General features: G+C 38.4%; 1 protein-coding gene across 6 annotated transcripts in view; it reads left to right on the plus strand.

Annotated features, from left to right (window-relative positions):
* Nucleotides 1-4,456, plus strand: part of LOC118420765 (nuclear receptor subfamily 5 group A member 2-like) — a 101,197-nt gene extending 96,741 nt beyond the window's left edge. For all 6 annotated transcript variants that reach the window (XM_035827739.1, XM_035827740.1, XM_035827742.1 and 3 more), the window contains one exon: nt 1,764-4,456. In XM_035827739.1, the coding sequence (XP_035683632.1) occupies nt 1,764-2,011 (248 nt within the window). In that variant the 3' untranslated portion in view covers nt 2,012-4,456. The remainder of the gene's footprint in view (nt 1-1,763) is intronic.
* Nucleotides 4,457-15,397: the final 10,941 nt, after the last annotated feature.

Below are 15,397 nucleotides of genomic sequence, written 5' to 3' on the forward strand. Positions count from 1 at the left end.
TCATTTACCCTGCCAATACAACAGTAGCTGGTTTTATGTTTTCCAACTGAACTGTCATCAACCTACAGTAACCTTTGCTAAAGGGCCATTAAAGTTGTAACGTCATCAGAGCATTCCAGTCGTTAACATTATCCATCCAGGCACTTGGCTCAAATGCAAATCCGTATCCATAATAACAAATCCGCAGGGATATCTTATAAAGGCATGGTTGCTATCATTTTTAGAAATGAAAAGGAGATTTTCGTGCTGGAGGTTTTTTTTTTTTACACTTTAATTTTTCAAATTGCACGCATTACTGTAAGGTCACTGCCCTGCGCTTCCACCGCAGCGTGATTGAATGAGAGTGACTCATGCCTATTGGTTTCCATTGAAGGGGAAAGACGTTTGCTTTTGTTATAGAAGAGATGTTTGTCCACAGCAGTAGCATGTACGTAGCAGCGAAGGGCAATGTCCTCAAATCACCCGAGGCAACTTCCGGTGAGCACGTACAATGTATGACTCAGTGTACTGCAGTGGGGGACAAAATTTTACCTGTCTTTTTAAGTATTTTGAGGTAAGAAAAAACAAGAAAAAGCAATTAATATGTGAATCAAATCTTTGTGACTTTCAGTTGGTGCAAATTAGTAATTGTAGTCTGCAAGGAGAAGAAAATAATACAAGAAATCATTACCAAACACAAGCTTCTAACTTTACAGGTAGTTAGCTGGGATAAAGCCAAAGAAGGATTATGTTGTTTCCTTTCAATGATATTGATCTACGGGCTCTTAGCTATCTTGTTGTGAATGCAAAAGTGTCACACAACTGCTGGAAACAATCCGATAATGTGACTGAGGAATGCTCTCTTAACCAGTGACGTCAGGCCTTTGTCGAAAAATAAGGTTGTTATGTGTGATGATGTAAGTGCTCGTTGAAAGGGAAGGTTTACGTCACACCAGATATTCAGATCAGAGGTCAATGCTGTCTTAAGTATGTCAATACTTGTACTGTGTAAAGTATACTGTTTATATGTAAACCTATGTTTCCAGAACCACCCAGTCAAATCCAGTTTGTTAAGTGTTGACAGATTTCAAGCTAAATTTTGCCAATTTACCCATTATGACCGATTGATGGCAAAAGGCTCGCAGTTTTAGAAATGATTGTTTCACTGCGGTGCTTTTCTTAATTACAGGGAATGTTGCAAGAATGTGAACATACATGATATGTACAATTTTTTAGTAACCAAATCAGAAGGAATGTTGCCTTTTTTGATGATTAGAACACGTACACCAAATAGTAATTACTCTTACTTATCTAGACCCTCCTGTTTGTGTGTTACCGATGTGAAGGGGCAGATGAATGCGTGTTGTACATTTATTATATGCGACTTAGCTAGACCCTCCTGTGTGTTGTACATGTATTATTACTTACCCAGACCTTCTTGTGTGTGTCGCGTGTAGTGAACATGTGTTGTACATGTATCATATATATAAGACTAGACTCTCCTGTGTGTTACAGATGTGAAGGGGCTGGTAAACCGCTCCATGTTTTGTTGTGAATGCGTGTTGTACATGTAGAATTACCTAGACCTTACCTCGTGTGTTACAGAGGGACTGGTGAACTGCTCCATGCTTTGTTGTGAATGCATGTTGTACAAGTAGACTTACCTAGACCTTACCTTGTGTGTTACAGACATGGGGGTGGGTGGGCTGTGAATGCGTGATGTACATTTATTTTATCTATGTACCTTAAGGAGACTTACCTAGACCTTACCTTGTGTGTTACAGACGTGAAGGGCCTGGTGAACCGCTCCATGCTGGAGAAGTTTCAGGAGCAGATCAACGTGGCACTGCTGGACTACACCCTCTGCAACTACCCCGAGCAGAACGACCGCTTCGGCCAGCTGCTGCTGCGGCTCCCCGAGATCCGCCTCATCGCTGTGCAGGCCGAGGAGCTCATGTACCTGAAGCACCTCAACGGTATCCTGCCCTCCGCAACACTGCTCATGGAGATGCTCCACGCCAAGCGGCAGTGATCTACCCACGGGAGAGAGAGAGAGAGAGGGGGACGACGAGTCAGTATCGGACTGCACAGGCACAATCTTGCTAGAAACTGTTCTCCGGCAGAAGCGCTCGAGAGACAGACAGACGACTGGAAAATTTGCTGGACATTTTGGGCACCCGTCGCTGCGGTGGTATGTCTCGTAGCGAACATACTCACACTGGACATACTCACAGTGAAAAGGATACGGAAAGCTGAAGCACCTTCTGCGATTGACACTGAACTTGGCTGCTCAGAAAGAAGCACAAACTTTCAGCAGGACAGGTCTTACACTGTTCAACATAGTCAATAACACACTCCATAACAGTCAACAACTACCTACATGAACAGTCATGATGTGCTGGGTTATTTTGTGTTCATTTGCAACTGTCCTGATCAGATTCAATTCTGTATACGTTGCGAAGTAACATCATCCAACATACCAAAAACATACCATAAAGATGAGAATGGGTTACGCAGCTGCTCTGATGTTCAGTGGCACTGAAGGTTTTTAACCAGCTCAAGTCTCTTCAATGTTTGCATTGCACTCATTACGATGTAACTGTATGATTGCATTCTGATTGTCTTCATTACACGTAGCTGATGTAGGATGTTATAGTATTATTTTTCTGAGCAAGAATGGTCAGTACGCCAGTCAAAGAGTGCTGGTTCCAAACCGGGTATATCCACATCAGGGTACAGTAGAATTTGTACATACTGTTAAAAGCCACATGCAGTGCTACCTATGTTAACATGAAAGATGCACTCTGAAGCGAGAAGTCAGTACACGGTAGTATTTGAGCAATCTGTCTTGAAGACAGGGTTCCCAATTCAGGGTCAATATTAAGATAATAAGTTGATCATCAGTGACAACAACAGAAAACAATCTCATTCACACACACGCATGCTTCCAACCAAGTTTCATGTTATCAGAATAACAGATGCACAACATTAATGGCAATATTCAATGATTAAGTTAGCATTTATTTACAGAGCAGTCTCTCTATTCTATAACGGTAAGATTTTTCTGTGGTGTGCATTATGTAAAAGGAACAGGGTTGCGTTGTAAAAAAGCTGATCAATTTTAGAAATTGTTCAGTAGAATTGTGTATGGATCAGCAGCATAATCTATCGGGATGTAAGATAATATATAAATATATATATATATATATATACATGTAGTGGACTTGAGCACATACAGAAGTACCATATTTTCATGATGACAGCTGACACACACACCCGATGTCCAGTAAACTTTTTCACCTCTTGCCACAAGTGACCTTAAGAACTATTAGTCCAACATCAAGTCAATCCAGTATACATGATTGTACCATTACTGCTGAAAAGAGTTATTCGAATCTATCATCATAGTGTTTTTGGACCAAAAAAAGACTCGTTCTGTACTTAGACAGTCATTGTTCTTTTTTTTTCCTTAATTCACCACAATGGTGACTTCTGAATGAATAAGCTATGACCAATGTTTGCTTAGGTATTAGTATTATGGCATTGATGGGTGGTGTGGTTTTGTGTTTGCTTTTAAATTGTACATTTAGAGTCATTTGCTGCAACTTTTGATGCTTTCTTCACAACGGAGACTACAACAAAAGGAACAGAGACTTGAATGCACATTTGTTCATGTTTGACTGGACAAGATTATACGTTGCGGAAATCAAAATTTAAAAAGAGTCACTAGAAGAAACTATCAGGATTTGCAGTCAATGTCAGGTGGAGAAGGTATAACTGTTAAAAAAAGAAAAAGAAATACCCGGTAACAAAACACAAATTCATAATATTCAGTGGTAATGTCTAAGTATCATTACATGTTGAATGTTACAGAGGTTTGGGACAGGCTCTGTTTTTAAGTCCCGCTTGTAAAGCGACAATGACATGAGTGATTGCTTAAAAAGTAATTGATGATGTAATGATATTAAGATGTTGGTATGGCATTAGACTCTACGCTACTATTGTAATAAAAAAAACAGAAAAGGCTTCAACTTGAATCGATGTTGAAAAAGCTTTTGCTTACACAACACACTGTGAAACAGGAATGGAAAGTTTAACTCTGTTCATCCTTGTTCTGTAGCACGTATTTCTAGTATTCAAGACAACTTTTACATACCATAGTGTACATATATACATACTATATATATACTGTATGAAGTCAAAATTACGTGCAATGTAAAAAAAGATTTAACGGTTGATGATTTACAAGGTGGATGCATCTTTGGGTGCAGTGGGTAAGAGAGTTTTCATTAGGGTAGGAAGAAAAAAGTTTTACTTGTAAATTTTTTGTCTTTGAGAAGGGTAAGTTGTGGGTTGAGTGTACAAGCCTTTAAGAATTGTGCCCTTCGGAGGCCTAATCCTGTACCCCAGTCTTACAGTGCTTTTATAATCATGCAAATCACCATTGGAAGATAATAAATTGATGTATACTTACTTACTCTGTGTGAGTATTGAATCTCTTTATCTTCCATGTCATAACGTCATGTATGTATGTATGTATGTATGAATAAATGAATGAAAAAAAGCGAGCAAAAGAAAGAACAAAAGAATGAAAGTAAAAGAAAGAAAGAAAACAAAGAAAAAAATGGAAGGAATGCAATTATTATTCATCTATCAAAGTCAATTAGGGAGTCAAGAATATCTTACAACCTGCACATTGGGTTACCAAGTCCAAAAGGGGCAAAACTAAATGTTGAATATAGACATGTTGTAGGGATGTGAAAACTAGCCGACATGCCCACCTGTGTCAGGGACACAGGCAGCAGTATAATCAGAAATACTGTAAATGCAGAAATTTTTGCGTTGGCTTTGTGTTCGCTGTTTTTGCGTAGTCAATTTACCGCAAACTTAAAACTACTGCAAACATCCATGGCGGTAAGAGACTACAGTGCAACGGTGCTACTGCGACCTTAAAACCACTGCGAACAGTCCTTTTTCCTGTTACCTCGAAATTAAATTTGTATTCAATACTGCTGCCACTACTTACTGTTTTGTTTATGAAGGTTAGACTTCCCGATCAACAATTAACTAAAGGCAATTCAATCCCTAATTAGAATTGGATATTTGCCTCCGGATCTTTCAGTGATGGATAGTGTAACTAGCAGTCAGATTATTATTGGATTTAGCAGAGTACTTTGGAATTTCGCTTGTAGCCTTTTACAGCTTAAACTTACATATATATATATATATATATATATATATATATATATATATATATATATATGATATATGATATTAAAGCTGATATTTTGTGAAAACCATTGCTGGTACACAACGGATCATATTAGCCCCCAGCGGGGGTCTTTACGCCTCGTTAAAAACCTAAAAATCTTGAGATTTATTCCAAAAATCTTGAGACGTTTCGAGTTGATCTTGAGATTTTTCACGACAATCTTGAGATCTTTTTATTCAGTCTCAAGATTCTTTTAAAAGATCTCAAGATTTTTTCCAGACAAAATATCAGCTACGTATTAAAGTTTAAGCTGTAAAAGGCTACAAGCAATAGTCCAAAGTACTCTGCTAAATCCGATAATAATCTGCCATCAAACTGGAAAATCCTTCTCACTCACTCTCACTCAGGCCTGTAGCTTTTCTGAGTTATAGACTTCGAAATGTTTAGCTGGTTTCCCCAGTTTATAGATGTCAATGTATTGAATTGTTCCAACAGTCCTTTCTGGTAACGTGAAAGAGGAACAATGGATGTCAGTCAAAGCATTGAAAAGCAAATCTTCAACTTTTATCCAGTTTGAAGAGATTGAAATACCTGTAACCACTGTTATATGTATCCAATAATGAAATTGGTCAGCCAAATATGTCTCAATAGTTAACTGTCGAAAAAGAAACTTAAGTTTAAGGAAATTTCTTCGTTTAAACATTCATAGCATACAAAATGTATACAATAGTTCAGCAAACAGATGAAAAAAAAACATTTATATTCCAAGGCCAGACAAAAATCATTTTGTGAAAAATGAAATTTCATAACTAATTTTCATCTGCTCAAGGTCATAATGGGAGTACCACACCTTCCTGAAGGTCACATCAAAGCTTGCCACACATTTTGTTTTCACCAAAAATCAGAATTGAAAACATGTAATATTGTCCAGAAGGTTTGATTGATTGGCCCATGGACGAAGAGAGTTCAATTTTCTAGCTGATAATTGAATGCTTATGCAAGTAAGGTCAAATAAGGTTGCTTGGTAGTTACACAACCAACACCTATAGCAGGTGATATGAGGTTATCCAGTTTTGCCATTCAAAGCTCTTTCATTATACGTTAAAAGAATTTTAAAGACCATGCAAAACTAAATTCCAACATCTTATATTCCACAACAATTATGGTAACATTTGTCTAAAATACACAGACATGATTGCACCATATATACACCCTTCACGATCCTATTTTTGAACATTGCGCAATAAGAAAAATCATTCTTCAGATTCCCAAGAGGCTATCTAGGGTCTGCATGCTCTTTTCCATAGGGCGTGGGCCTTTTTAAGTTTCTCTAATTCATAGAGAAGCTATTTTATTTCCTGCAATTTGTAGTAAGGATGGCAAAACTTTACCGTAAAATGTTAAACCAGTACATTTGATGTTAAGTGTAAGTGTAAGCCTAAAACTTTAATTTAAAGCCTAAGGCATGCAATTCATAGTCTGGCCTTCCAATTTGCATAAGTCCTGGTGCAGTCTACCAGCAAATTTTATCCTGAAAGTACATTGTACAGGAAATGGCATTTCAGAAGGATTAAAAAATTTTCTGTCCCAACATGACAAATTTCTGTCCAAGGAATGAGGGACAGGTCCTGGCCTGGATACAGTCCTGATCATGTGCAGACAAGTTGCACGGCAAGAAACAACTTGAAGTTTGTACAGCATGTGTGCATGACTCAACTTTATCGCGGGGTGACCTTTATCCGTTGTCTTTAAAAACAGCACATTTAGGAATATTAAGTATGTGGACTGTGGTTTCAAATTTGTGATATTTTCAAAATGTTCCAATTTCAAACCACCATCCGTCAACTTCATATCCCTAAATACACTTTTTTTTTACAAACAACAGATATACATGTGCATGTAGGTCACCCTCGGATAAAGATGAACCAGTGTTACACATACAATATCTATACAATCCGTCATGTACATGTTCTACACTTATAATTATTGTATGCATGCTACAGTTGTACCTTTCCAATGTTTGCCATCTGAATACTGGGATACTCATTACTGGGATATGCATGTCTAGTAAATTTCATTACCTTTTGATTCATACACAAAAAGCTAATTCTTAATCTATGTTAATGAAGTATTCAGATTATTTAAGTCATTTGCTATTTTTGTTGTTGAGTTGGACTTGACAAAACAGAAGGTAGTCTCCTATCATTTCACACACCTTTCAGGCAGGACACGTGACCTTTGCCCCCTCCACCAGGTGTTGCAATTCTCCAGATGTGGCTCCCTCGGGGATGGTCTCGTAGGTTCATTCATTGCTTCCAAATAGAATCAGGCAGACTGAGTTTGGAAGTCAGCTTCATTTTGAAATGAGCCACTAAAATTCAACGTTCTGGTCCTTACTCTCAACCGCAACTGTATTATACAATGAACAAAGAGTAAAGTCAAGGCACTCGTCAGTCTCGCAGAACCATGAGTAGTACTAGCAGGCAGCATAATCTTCAATAAGTTGAAGGTGGCTGCCTTAATTGAAAGAAGAAGTATTAAATTCTACACAATGTACAGAGAAATTTGTACAAAATACAGTGTTACCCTTCAGATGTGAATTAGTGAACATCCAAACTTATAAATCAATTACTTCTAGTTCTTGATTCCTGCCACCAGGTAATTCACCCTCAGTTGGTGTATCATTGCAGTCGGTAGGTACCCAATGCATTGAGTAATGAGGCTGTTTTACGTTTATGAAGGTTAGACACTAGACAGTCTAGTGATGTTGAAGAAGAGTGATGGATGTCACTCGAAATGTCCGGAAGTAAATATCCGTTTTTTATCCAGTTGTAGAGATTGAATTGTATTTGAAAGAGGCTGTTTTACGTAAAGCTGATTTCTGTCCGTGACATTTGGAACCTGGTACTGCGACTTGCAAAAAATGTTCTTGTGACAAGCAGAAAAACAAGAATTCTGAAAACTTGCAGATTGTATACAGTGACTTTTGTTTAACAACCTGTCAGTGAGACTTTGTCAGTGAGAGGACATCCCCAACTAAAGCATAAGGTGCTCATTTTGACAACCCAGAACCATGCGGTCGAGAAGCGGTATATCCAACCAACCACTAGATCATGGCACGTCACCTCTGACTTACAGGACCCCCTTTCTTGGTATTCAACAGGAAACAAGGGTATCATGAGATTCACAAACTGAGGAGCATTTAGACAAACTGCAATTTCCATTTACCTTAACATTAGTTCCCCTTTAATAGTGGGGTAACCTAGATTCGTTGTTGTAAAAAACTGGGTATTTAGAGATTTCAGGTCAATGATGTGGAATTCAAATGTCAACATCTAAAAAAATATTGCAATACAACCTTCCAACAGCATAATGATCCCCAAATACCCTATTTTTAGATACAACGGATATAGGTTACCCTACGGATAAAGGCGAACTAACGTTACAGTTTTTTTTAGGCAGGGTAGCATGCACCACAGAAGAAATATTGCAAATAGCTAATGAATTTTAATTCTATGATAATTGTATGATACAGAAAAAGTACACGTGACCCGACATTGTGTACTGAATAAGGCAGATTAATTATCAAGGTTATTTTTCAGAAAAAAAGTTCCATTTTTTTCTAACCTAAAACTGTATCGTCTCATATTACCTGACAAACTGACTTTTGCTTAACAAGAAGAATACATTTGAGCTTTTCCCCTTACAAGTGTGCCCTCAGTGCCCGACTACGTCCTGTCATTTGTCCCTTTATCAGTCTTCAAGTACATTCAAAACTCACTCTAGCCTGGAGCCATGTCCATGCAATCTTTTTGTCACTTGTTCAGGAACATTGCAGCTATACATGGCACATGTACAAAGGCTCAGCTTTCAAGGGCAAAGACAAAATGTAAAAAAAACATAATTTTTCAAAATACATGGTATTACAAATGTAGTTACGTCTATTGAACATTCAAGAAGTTATTGGGTTTCACACCCAGGGGTGAATCACCAATACACTTTGTTGAAAAAATAAAACAAATTTAAGGGTATCAATTTAAAGATGATACTGTATCATCATCATCATCATCATCACGGGTGAGTTGCCCAGACCAGTTCCACTCTCCCCCTCCTGACATCTCTGTCCCCCATAGTGTTCTTTAAATACTGTATAACCTGCATGTTTAATGTATGAAAGTTTCAATATCGTTACACTCAATCAGATATTCCCCACAATCCACAATTCCTTATTATTTAAATCAGTAGGTCCTCCTCTCCAAGCAGAGGGTAAGCTCTGGCTAATGTTTTCGACATCTTTCAAGGCATTTTTATTGAGCTTTCTATTTTATCAGGTTGTCTTTTTGTCCACCAGATAAACCTCTGTGTTTATGTTTATAAGGCATTGATACAAATGTACAGCCACAGTAGTTATTGATCATGACTGTGTCTAGGGCACAGTGTTTGAAGGCAAAGCCCAACCCTCTCCTTCCACCACCTTTTACATCCCTGACTGAAGTAAGGCACCCGTTATTACATCTGGCTAGAGCAAGGTAAGTCGTGTGAAGTGCCTTTCCCAAGGGCACAAGATCCTGACAAGATTCAAACTAGGGACCTTTGGTTCTGGGCTAAATACCCTAAAGTTACACCACACAACCCCACACCCATCAAAGGACGCCTGATAAAAACCAGCCAGAACATAAAGTTCTACTTAGTGAATCCATCACCAACAGACTTCCTGTGTTCCGTCGACATAACCATTTTAATCTTACAATTTTGTGGGAATGTTTGTTTATCTGCATGTAAATGTTTGATGCCAAGCCCTTTTATAAAGAAACAATCAGACAAGAGTTTCCGCCAAAAAGCCCTGACATTCCTGCAAAAAGTGATACTTGGTACTAAAATTAGGGACACAAAAGGATCACCGTGCTTAAACTGACAACAACCCACATAAAACCAACAGAACTATCTGTGATAAGAGCCCTTAGCTGAAGAACTGAAGATAAAAGGGACTATTTTGAGCACTTTGCAAATAAAGATATCTAAATTGAGAAAAAGCCAGACGGGAAAGGTGTGGCATATACCAGCTGACGGTAACAAACTCAGCATATTTAGGATTAATGATAAATATAGATTTATAGATAGATTGAATGGAATAACAAGCTTTCCACCATTCCACTGTTTTCCACCATTTGTTCATGTCTTGGTGTCAATGTGAGCAGTGTATAACATGATAAAGGATATTAGATAACATTCTTTTGATTCACTACTAGGCAAGATATGTGGCTTTTTTAACCTTCAATGCTGAGCAACACTCACTGGGGGTATTTCACACTGCAGCTAGGTATCGCAGCTAACAATGCTGTCCCACACCTATTGTCCAGCGGCAATAAAAAAGAAAGGTTAACAATTGTTATAATGCTCCAGCTGCTTTTGATTTTAAATGTATAAACTATTTTATTCTACTGATATTTGTCCAATGTTGTAATGTATGTGGTCATGATATCAGCCTGCTGCCTATGTGTCCACATTGTATTGTCTATGTTGCAATCTGAATAAAGACTGAATGATGATAGACTGAATGCCAGTCTATAGATTTAATGATAACATACATTAGTAATCAGGGTGACTGTGAAGCATATTGCCAGCATATTGTGGTAATGTCTTAGTCATGATTAATAATCATTGAGACAGCACATAACAATGGCTGGTAACGTAGGGAAAACAATTTCCATCCGAAAATTGTTCCAAGCACCATTTCTGTTAAAAACACAATGGACAGAGCTAAATGTGCAACCCAATGGGAGAAATATCTGTCAGCTCTTCTACAAAATAAGAAGAAAACTAGAAGTAACTTTTTCTCTGTCTGTTTAACAGTACGCAAGATCTAACATCTATTATCATAATACCACCAAGTTTACTGCTAGTTCGCAAGCGATACTAATTTGACAAATTATTAATGCCTCATTTTCTCCAGTTACATGTTGCTGGTAAAGCTTACCTTTGCCACTTGTTTTCAGTATCTTTTTTTGTGTCTCTTGTCGTGCTAAAAACGATATACAATGTATTGTAATCGTAACACACCGCAGAATTACACGGAGAAGGGCGCGTGGTTGGGACGGGGTTCAATAATGCTGCCAGGAAGAAACACGGCACTATTAACTGCCGCTATATACCTTTATTCATCCTCTGCTGTTCCTTCCTTTCCTGTTAGTAATTGCACAAAACAAAAACCTGCATGACCATACAAAAAGTCATGAGAAAACGGACGTTTACTGTCAAGAACTTTCATTTAATTTTGGACTGTCACAACTGCTATGACGTAAAACTTCACTGCTGGTGTAGCATTAAAAATGGCGGGAAAATGTTGGCGTACGTTCAATTTGACCCATTCAGCCATAGATCCGGGCGATAATGCAACGGCTCTTCACACTTTTACACGAGTTGTAGGTCACCAACAGAACTACAAGATTGCTGTTGAATCATGCTCATCTTGTGCCGTGAGTATGTGTGATTATTATCTACAAATCTTGCGATGAACGTGACAGTGTGTTCGTCCCACGACGAGCTCGCCTACCCCGAAAATGAACTGAAAACTTTCCTTGTTGTCTTCGAATGCACTGTTATCGAAGCCTTTTTTAAAATATGTGAAACACGTGGATGTCTGAAGTGTGCATACCTCGAAAATAACTGTTGCTGCGCTAGTGGATCACCGAAAATTTATCGTTTATGTCATTTGGCGGTATAAATATTACTGCCGGTGTTATGCCAATAGATGTTATATGATGAAGAATTGACTGAGCTAGCATTACCTATTTTCATCCAATTGTGTCTTTGTCCTTTTATTGCTTTATCTCAAGAGCATATATATCAGAAAAAATGGCATATAAAATGTCTAAGTGATCTACATGACATTGTATAGACAAAAAGTAAAGTTACTATCATGTTTGTCTGCTGATTGTTTGACGCAGGTGAACAAAATAATATAATTGCTCAGTCTAAGAACTTTTGCCTAACTTCAGTCCAGGACGTCCTTTGGACAGGATGTAAAGGTGGGGTCACCCGTGCGTATATATTTAAGTCCGTATGAGGTGCGCATGGGAGTATTTGCCTCCACCAGGCTCCACAGGTCATTCGAAATATAATAGAAATTGGACAAACGTAAACAGGTAACATGTCAGACGAGTTAGCTGGGTCGCTAACCATACTTCTCGGTCAGCTAACTCATCTGGCGTATCTATATTTGTCCAATTTGTACTATTTTTCCCGCGACCTGTGGAGCCTGGTAGAGACTAAGAGCTTCATACGCACCTCAAACGGACTTGAATATATACGCATGTGTGACCCCACCTTTAGTAAGGACTGTGGCAAGATGCACTTCATGATTGCGGGCACTAAAAGAAAGAATTTGATACATCAATCGTACTGTCAACATACACAAAAAAAGTTGAAATAGAGACAAAGACATTTAAAATCAATAATCTTGCGTCTGTTGGAGCAAATGATAGTTTTGATAATGGCAATGTTAGCATATACGTACAACAGAGATGAAGAGTATTCTATTTTTTACAAAAATATGACAACAAGGATGTGCAGTGTGTGCCCAGTCATGTGGGATGTTTCAAAGCTACGGTCATTGGCCTGTGGTTATTAATCTCATTTTGTCCACGTGTCTGAAATCTAAATGGGGTTCTTCAGCTAGATTTTTTTTTTGGCTTAAAATGCTAGTTTTGTCACCTATTTTTACCCCAGTTATTTTTTGGGTATTCATGTGGGATAAATGACTAAGGTGCAGTGCATTATGCACCGACCTACCAGCTTGCAGGATGTCAACTTATTGCAGGCTTTAGTTGTGGAGATATCAATTTTCTAAAAATTTGTTTGGAGAAGAAGAAGAAACAATTTATCTCCCTTCTCTGAGAGTAGACATTTTGATTACACTTTGATTCACCTATCGGTTGTCAAGCGATGTTGTCGGAGGACAAAGGAAATGTGAGCAAAATGCAGGCCACAGAAAACCACAAGGCTGATATTATATTACGGGTCAAATTCTATTGTTATTACGTTAATTCTGAACGAGTTACTTTGAACAAAGTGGAAGGCAGGGAGTTTGTAGCTAGCCTGAGGCATCAAGTCTGATGGAGCGAAATTTTCACGGCCACTTTTCACCTGCCAGGTTCAAAAAAAGAACAACTGCTCAATTAGTTCTATTTGTATGGAACATGTCTGTTAAAGTGGCTGATGGTAATTTTCATTGTTCAGGACCTGAATGACATTTTACCATTTTGATTTCTTCTTAACTTGACAAGAGCAGTAACAGTTTTTGGCCCCAGGAAAGGGCCCCTTCCCGCGGACCTACTCTCCTTGGTCCAATTATTCCCCTGTTTGCCCAATTCTACTATCCGTCCCCCATTTGGCCTGGTGGAGGACAGTCAAGATAAAGTAGTGACTGTCATACCTTTGACTTTTACATGTAACTTCTAAGTAAACTTAAAGCCCCTTCTCCACTAGATGATGATATCTAGATAGATGTACAGCAACCAAGATTGGATTTATGTAACGCTAGTTCACTTTTATCCGTGGTGTAACCTTTATCCGTTGTTTTTAATAACTGGGTATTTGGGGATATCAAGTCGACAGACATAGGTTTCAAACTACTGTATTTTGAAAATATTGCAATTTGAAACCACCATCCGTCAACTTGATATCACTAAATACCTCGTTTTAAAAACAACGCATATGGGTTACCTTGCAATAGTTGCAAATAAAGGTGAACTAGGGTCAACACTTGATTTCATAATTGGAATATGAAGCAATTAAGATGTATGACACTACATGCAAAATGTAACAAAATATGTTCTTTACCTATAAAATTTGTGGAGGGACCTGTCAAATGGCAGCTCAGCACTTGATCAGAAATCACAGCCATTTAATGGAGTCAGTTAATTGTGCTATCTCACAGGGAAGACTTGATCCAGCTATGACAGTGTTACTTTATCCGGTCCAACTTATACAATAATACGTAATATATATCTACAAATTCAACAACTCAAAATTTACAAACAGCAACAGTACAATCCATGGCTGGAGACAACCAGTATTTTCAGACAACATTCTGAGTCAAGTTGTGATAATGGGCAAACTTCAATATTAGGGGTGGATACTGGTACAGAAAATTCAGGTTCAGGTCCGTTTCAGGTCCAGAGGATCAGGTCCAGCTGTGGACCTGAACCTGGACCTGAATCGGTGTGTGAAAACTTGTGAATGGACAATACTCAAAACAATGGTCCATTTAGCTACAAAGAAATATGTTTGACTCCCACTACCATTTCAAAATCCTACAAGGATAACTGCCTCTGTAAAATTGACTGTAAAACTTGGTAGAAATGACTATAAACTCTACTGTACTTTGCTCTTGGTATTTTTTTACCAGTAAGGTCCCAAAACATGTGAATGCCTGATCACATAACATGTTAATTTTCCAATCGGTCCAACATCCGGTCCATCAAATTTGTTCAGGTCCGTTTTTTTCCAGACCGGTCCAATACGAAAAAACAGTTTTGTACCGGTGTGACAGCGATCTCGCCCCCCCCGGCGATCTCGCCCCCCCGGGGGGCGAGATCACTAGCGTTTTCGCCCCCCTTTAGCGTTTTCGCCCCCCCCCCCAGAGCAGCTGGCTACTACATATTACAGGTGCGCTACCTGGTACTATACTGCACCTGAGGAGTAACGTATATGGTGTGTTACCTGGTACCTTTATGGCACCTTATTACCGTACCGTAAGATGTCATACCTCGAAAGTCGATATTATATTGTTCGGTGCAAACATGACATTGAAATGAAAAAAGACAATTTTTGCAGCTGAGGTGGCATAAAACAGTGCTACTGCGAACGTATAAATCAACACCGTCTATGGTACGGAATACGTCAGCTATATGTTTTCAATTTGTCACAGTGTTTTCTTTCTTGTGCTGGAAACATTTCCAAAGCACTAACAAAAACACACGTGAATAATAGTTTCTCATTATAAACACTATCTACGCGCAAGTTGATATAGCTGTTGCTAAATGCTACACAAACACTTGTAAAGTAGCTGTCTTAAGAAACACGGGTAAATGCATCAGTTCCAAAATACTAGAAAAGACAGTCATGTTGGAGGTGAAGATATCCCTTGGCCAGGTGCATATACCAAAATGTGCGTTATTCTAATTAATATCTAATATTTGCATA

The sequence above is a fragment of the Branchiostoma floridae genome, chromosome 8 (assembly GCF_000003815.2).
Source record: "Branchiostoma floridae strain S238N-H82 chromosome 8, Bfl_VNyyK, whole genome shotgun sequence".
Classification (NCBI taxonomy): domain Eukaryota; kingdom Metazoa; phylum Chordata; class Leptocardii; order Amphioxiformes; family Branchiostomatidae; genus Branchiostoma; species Branchiostoma floridae.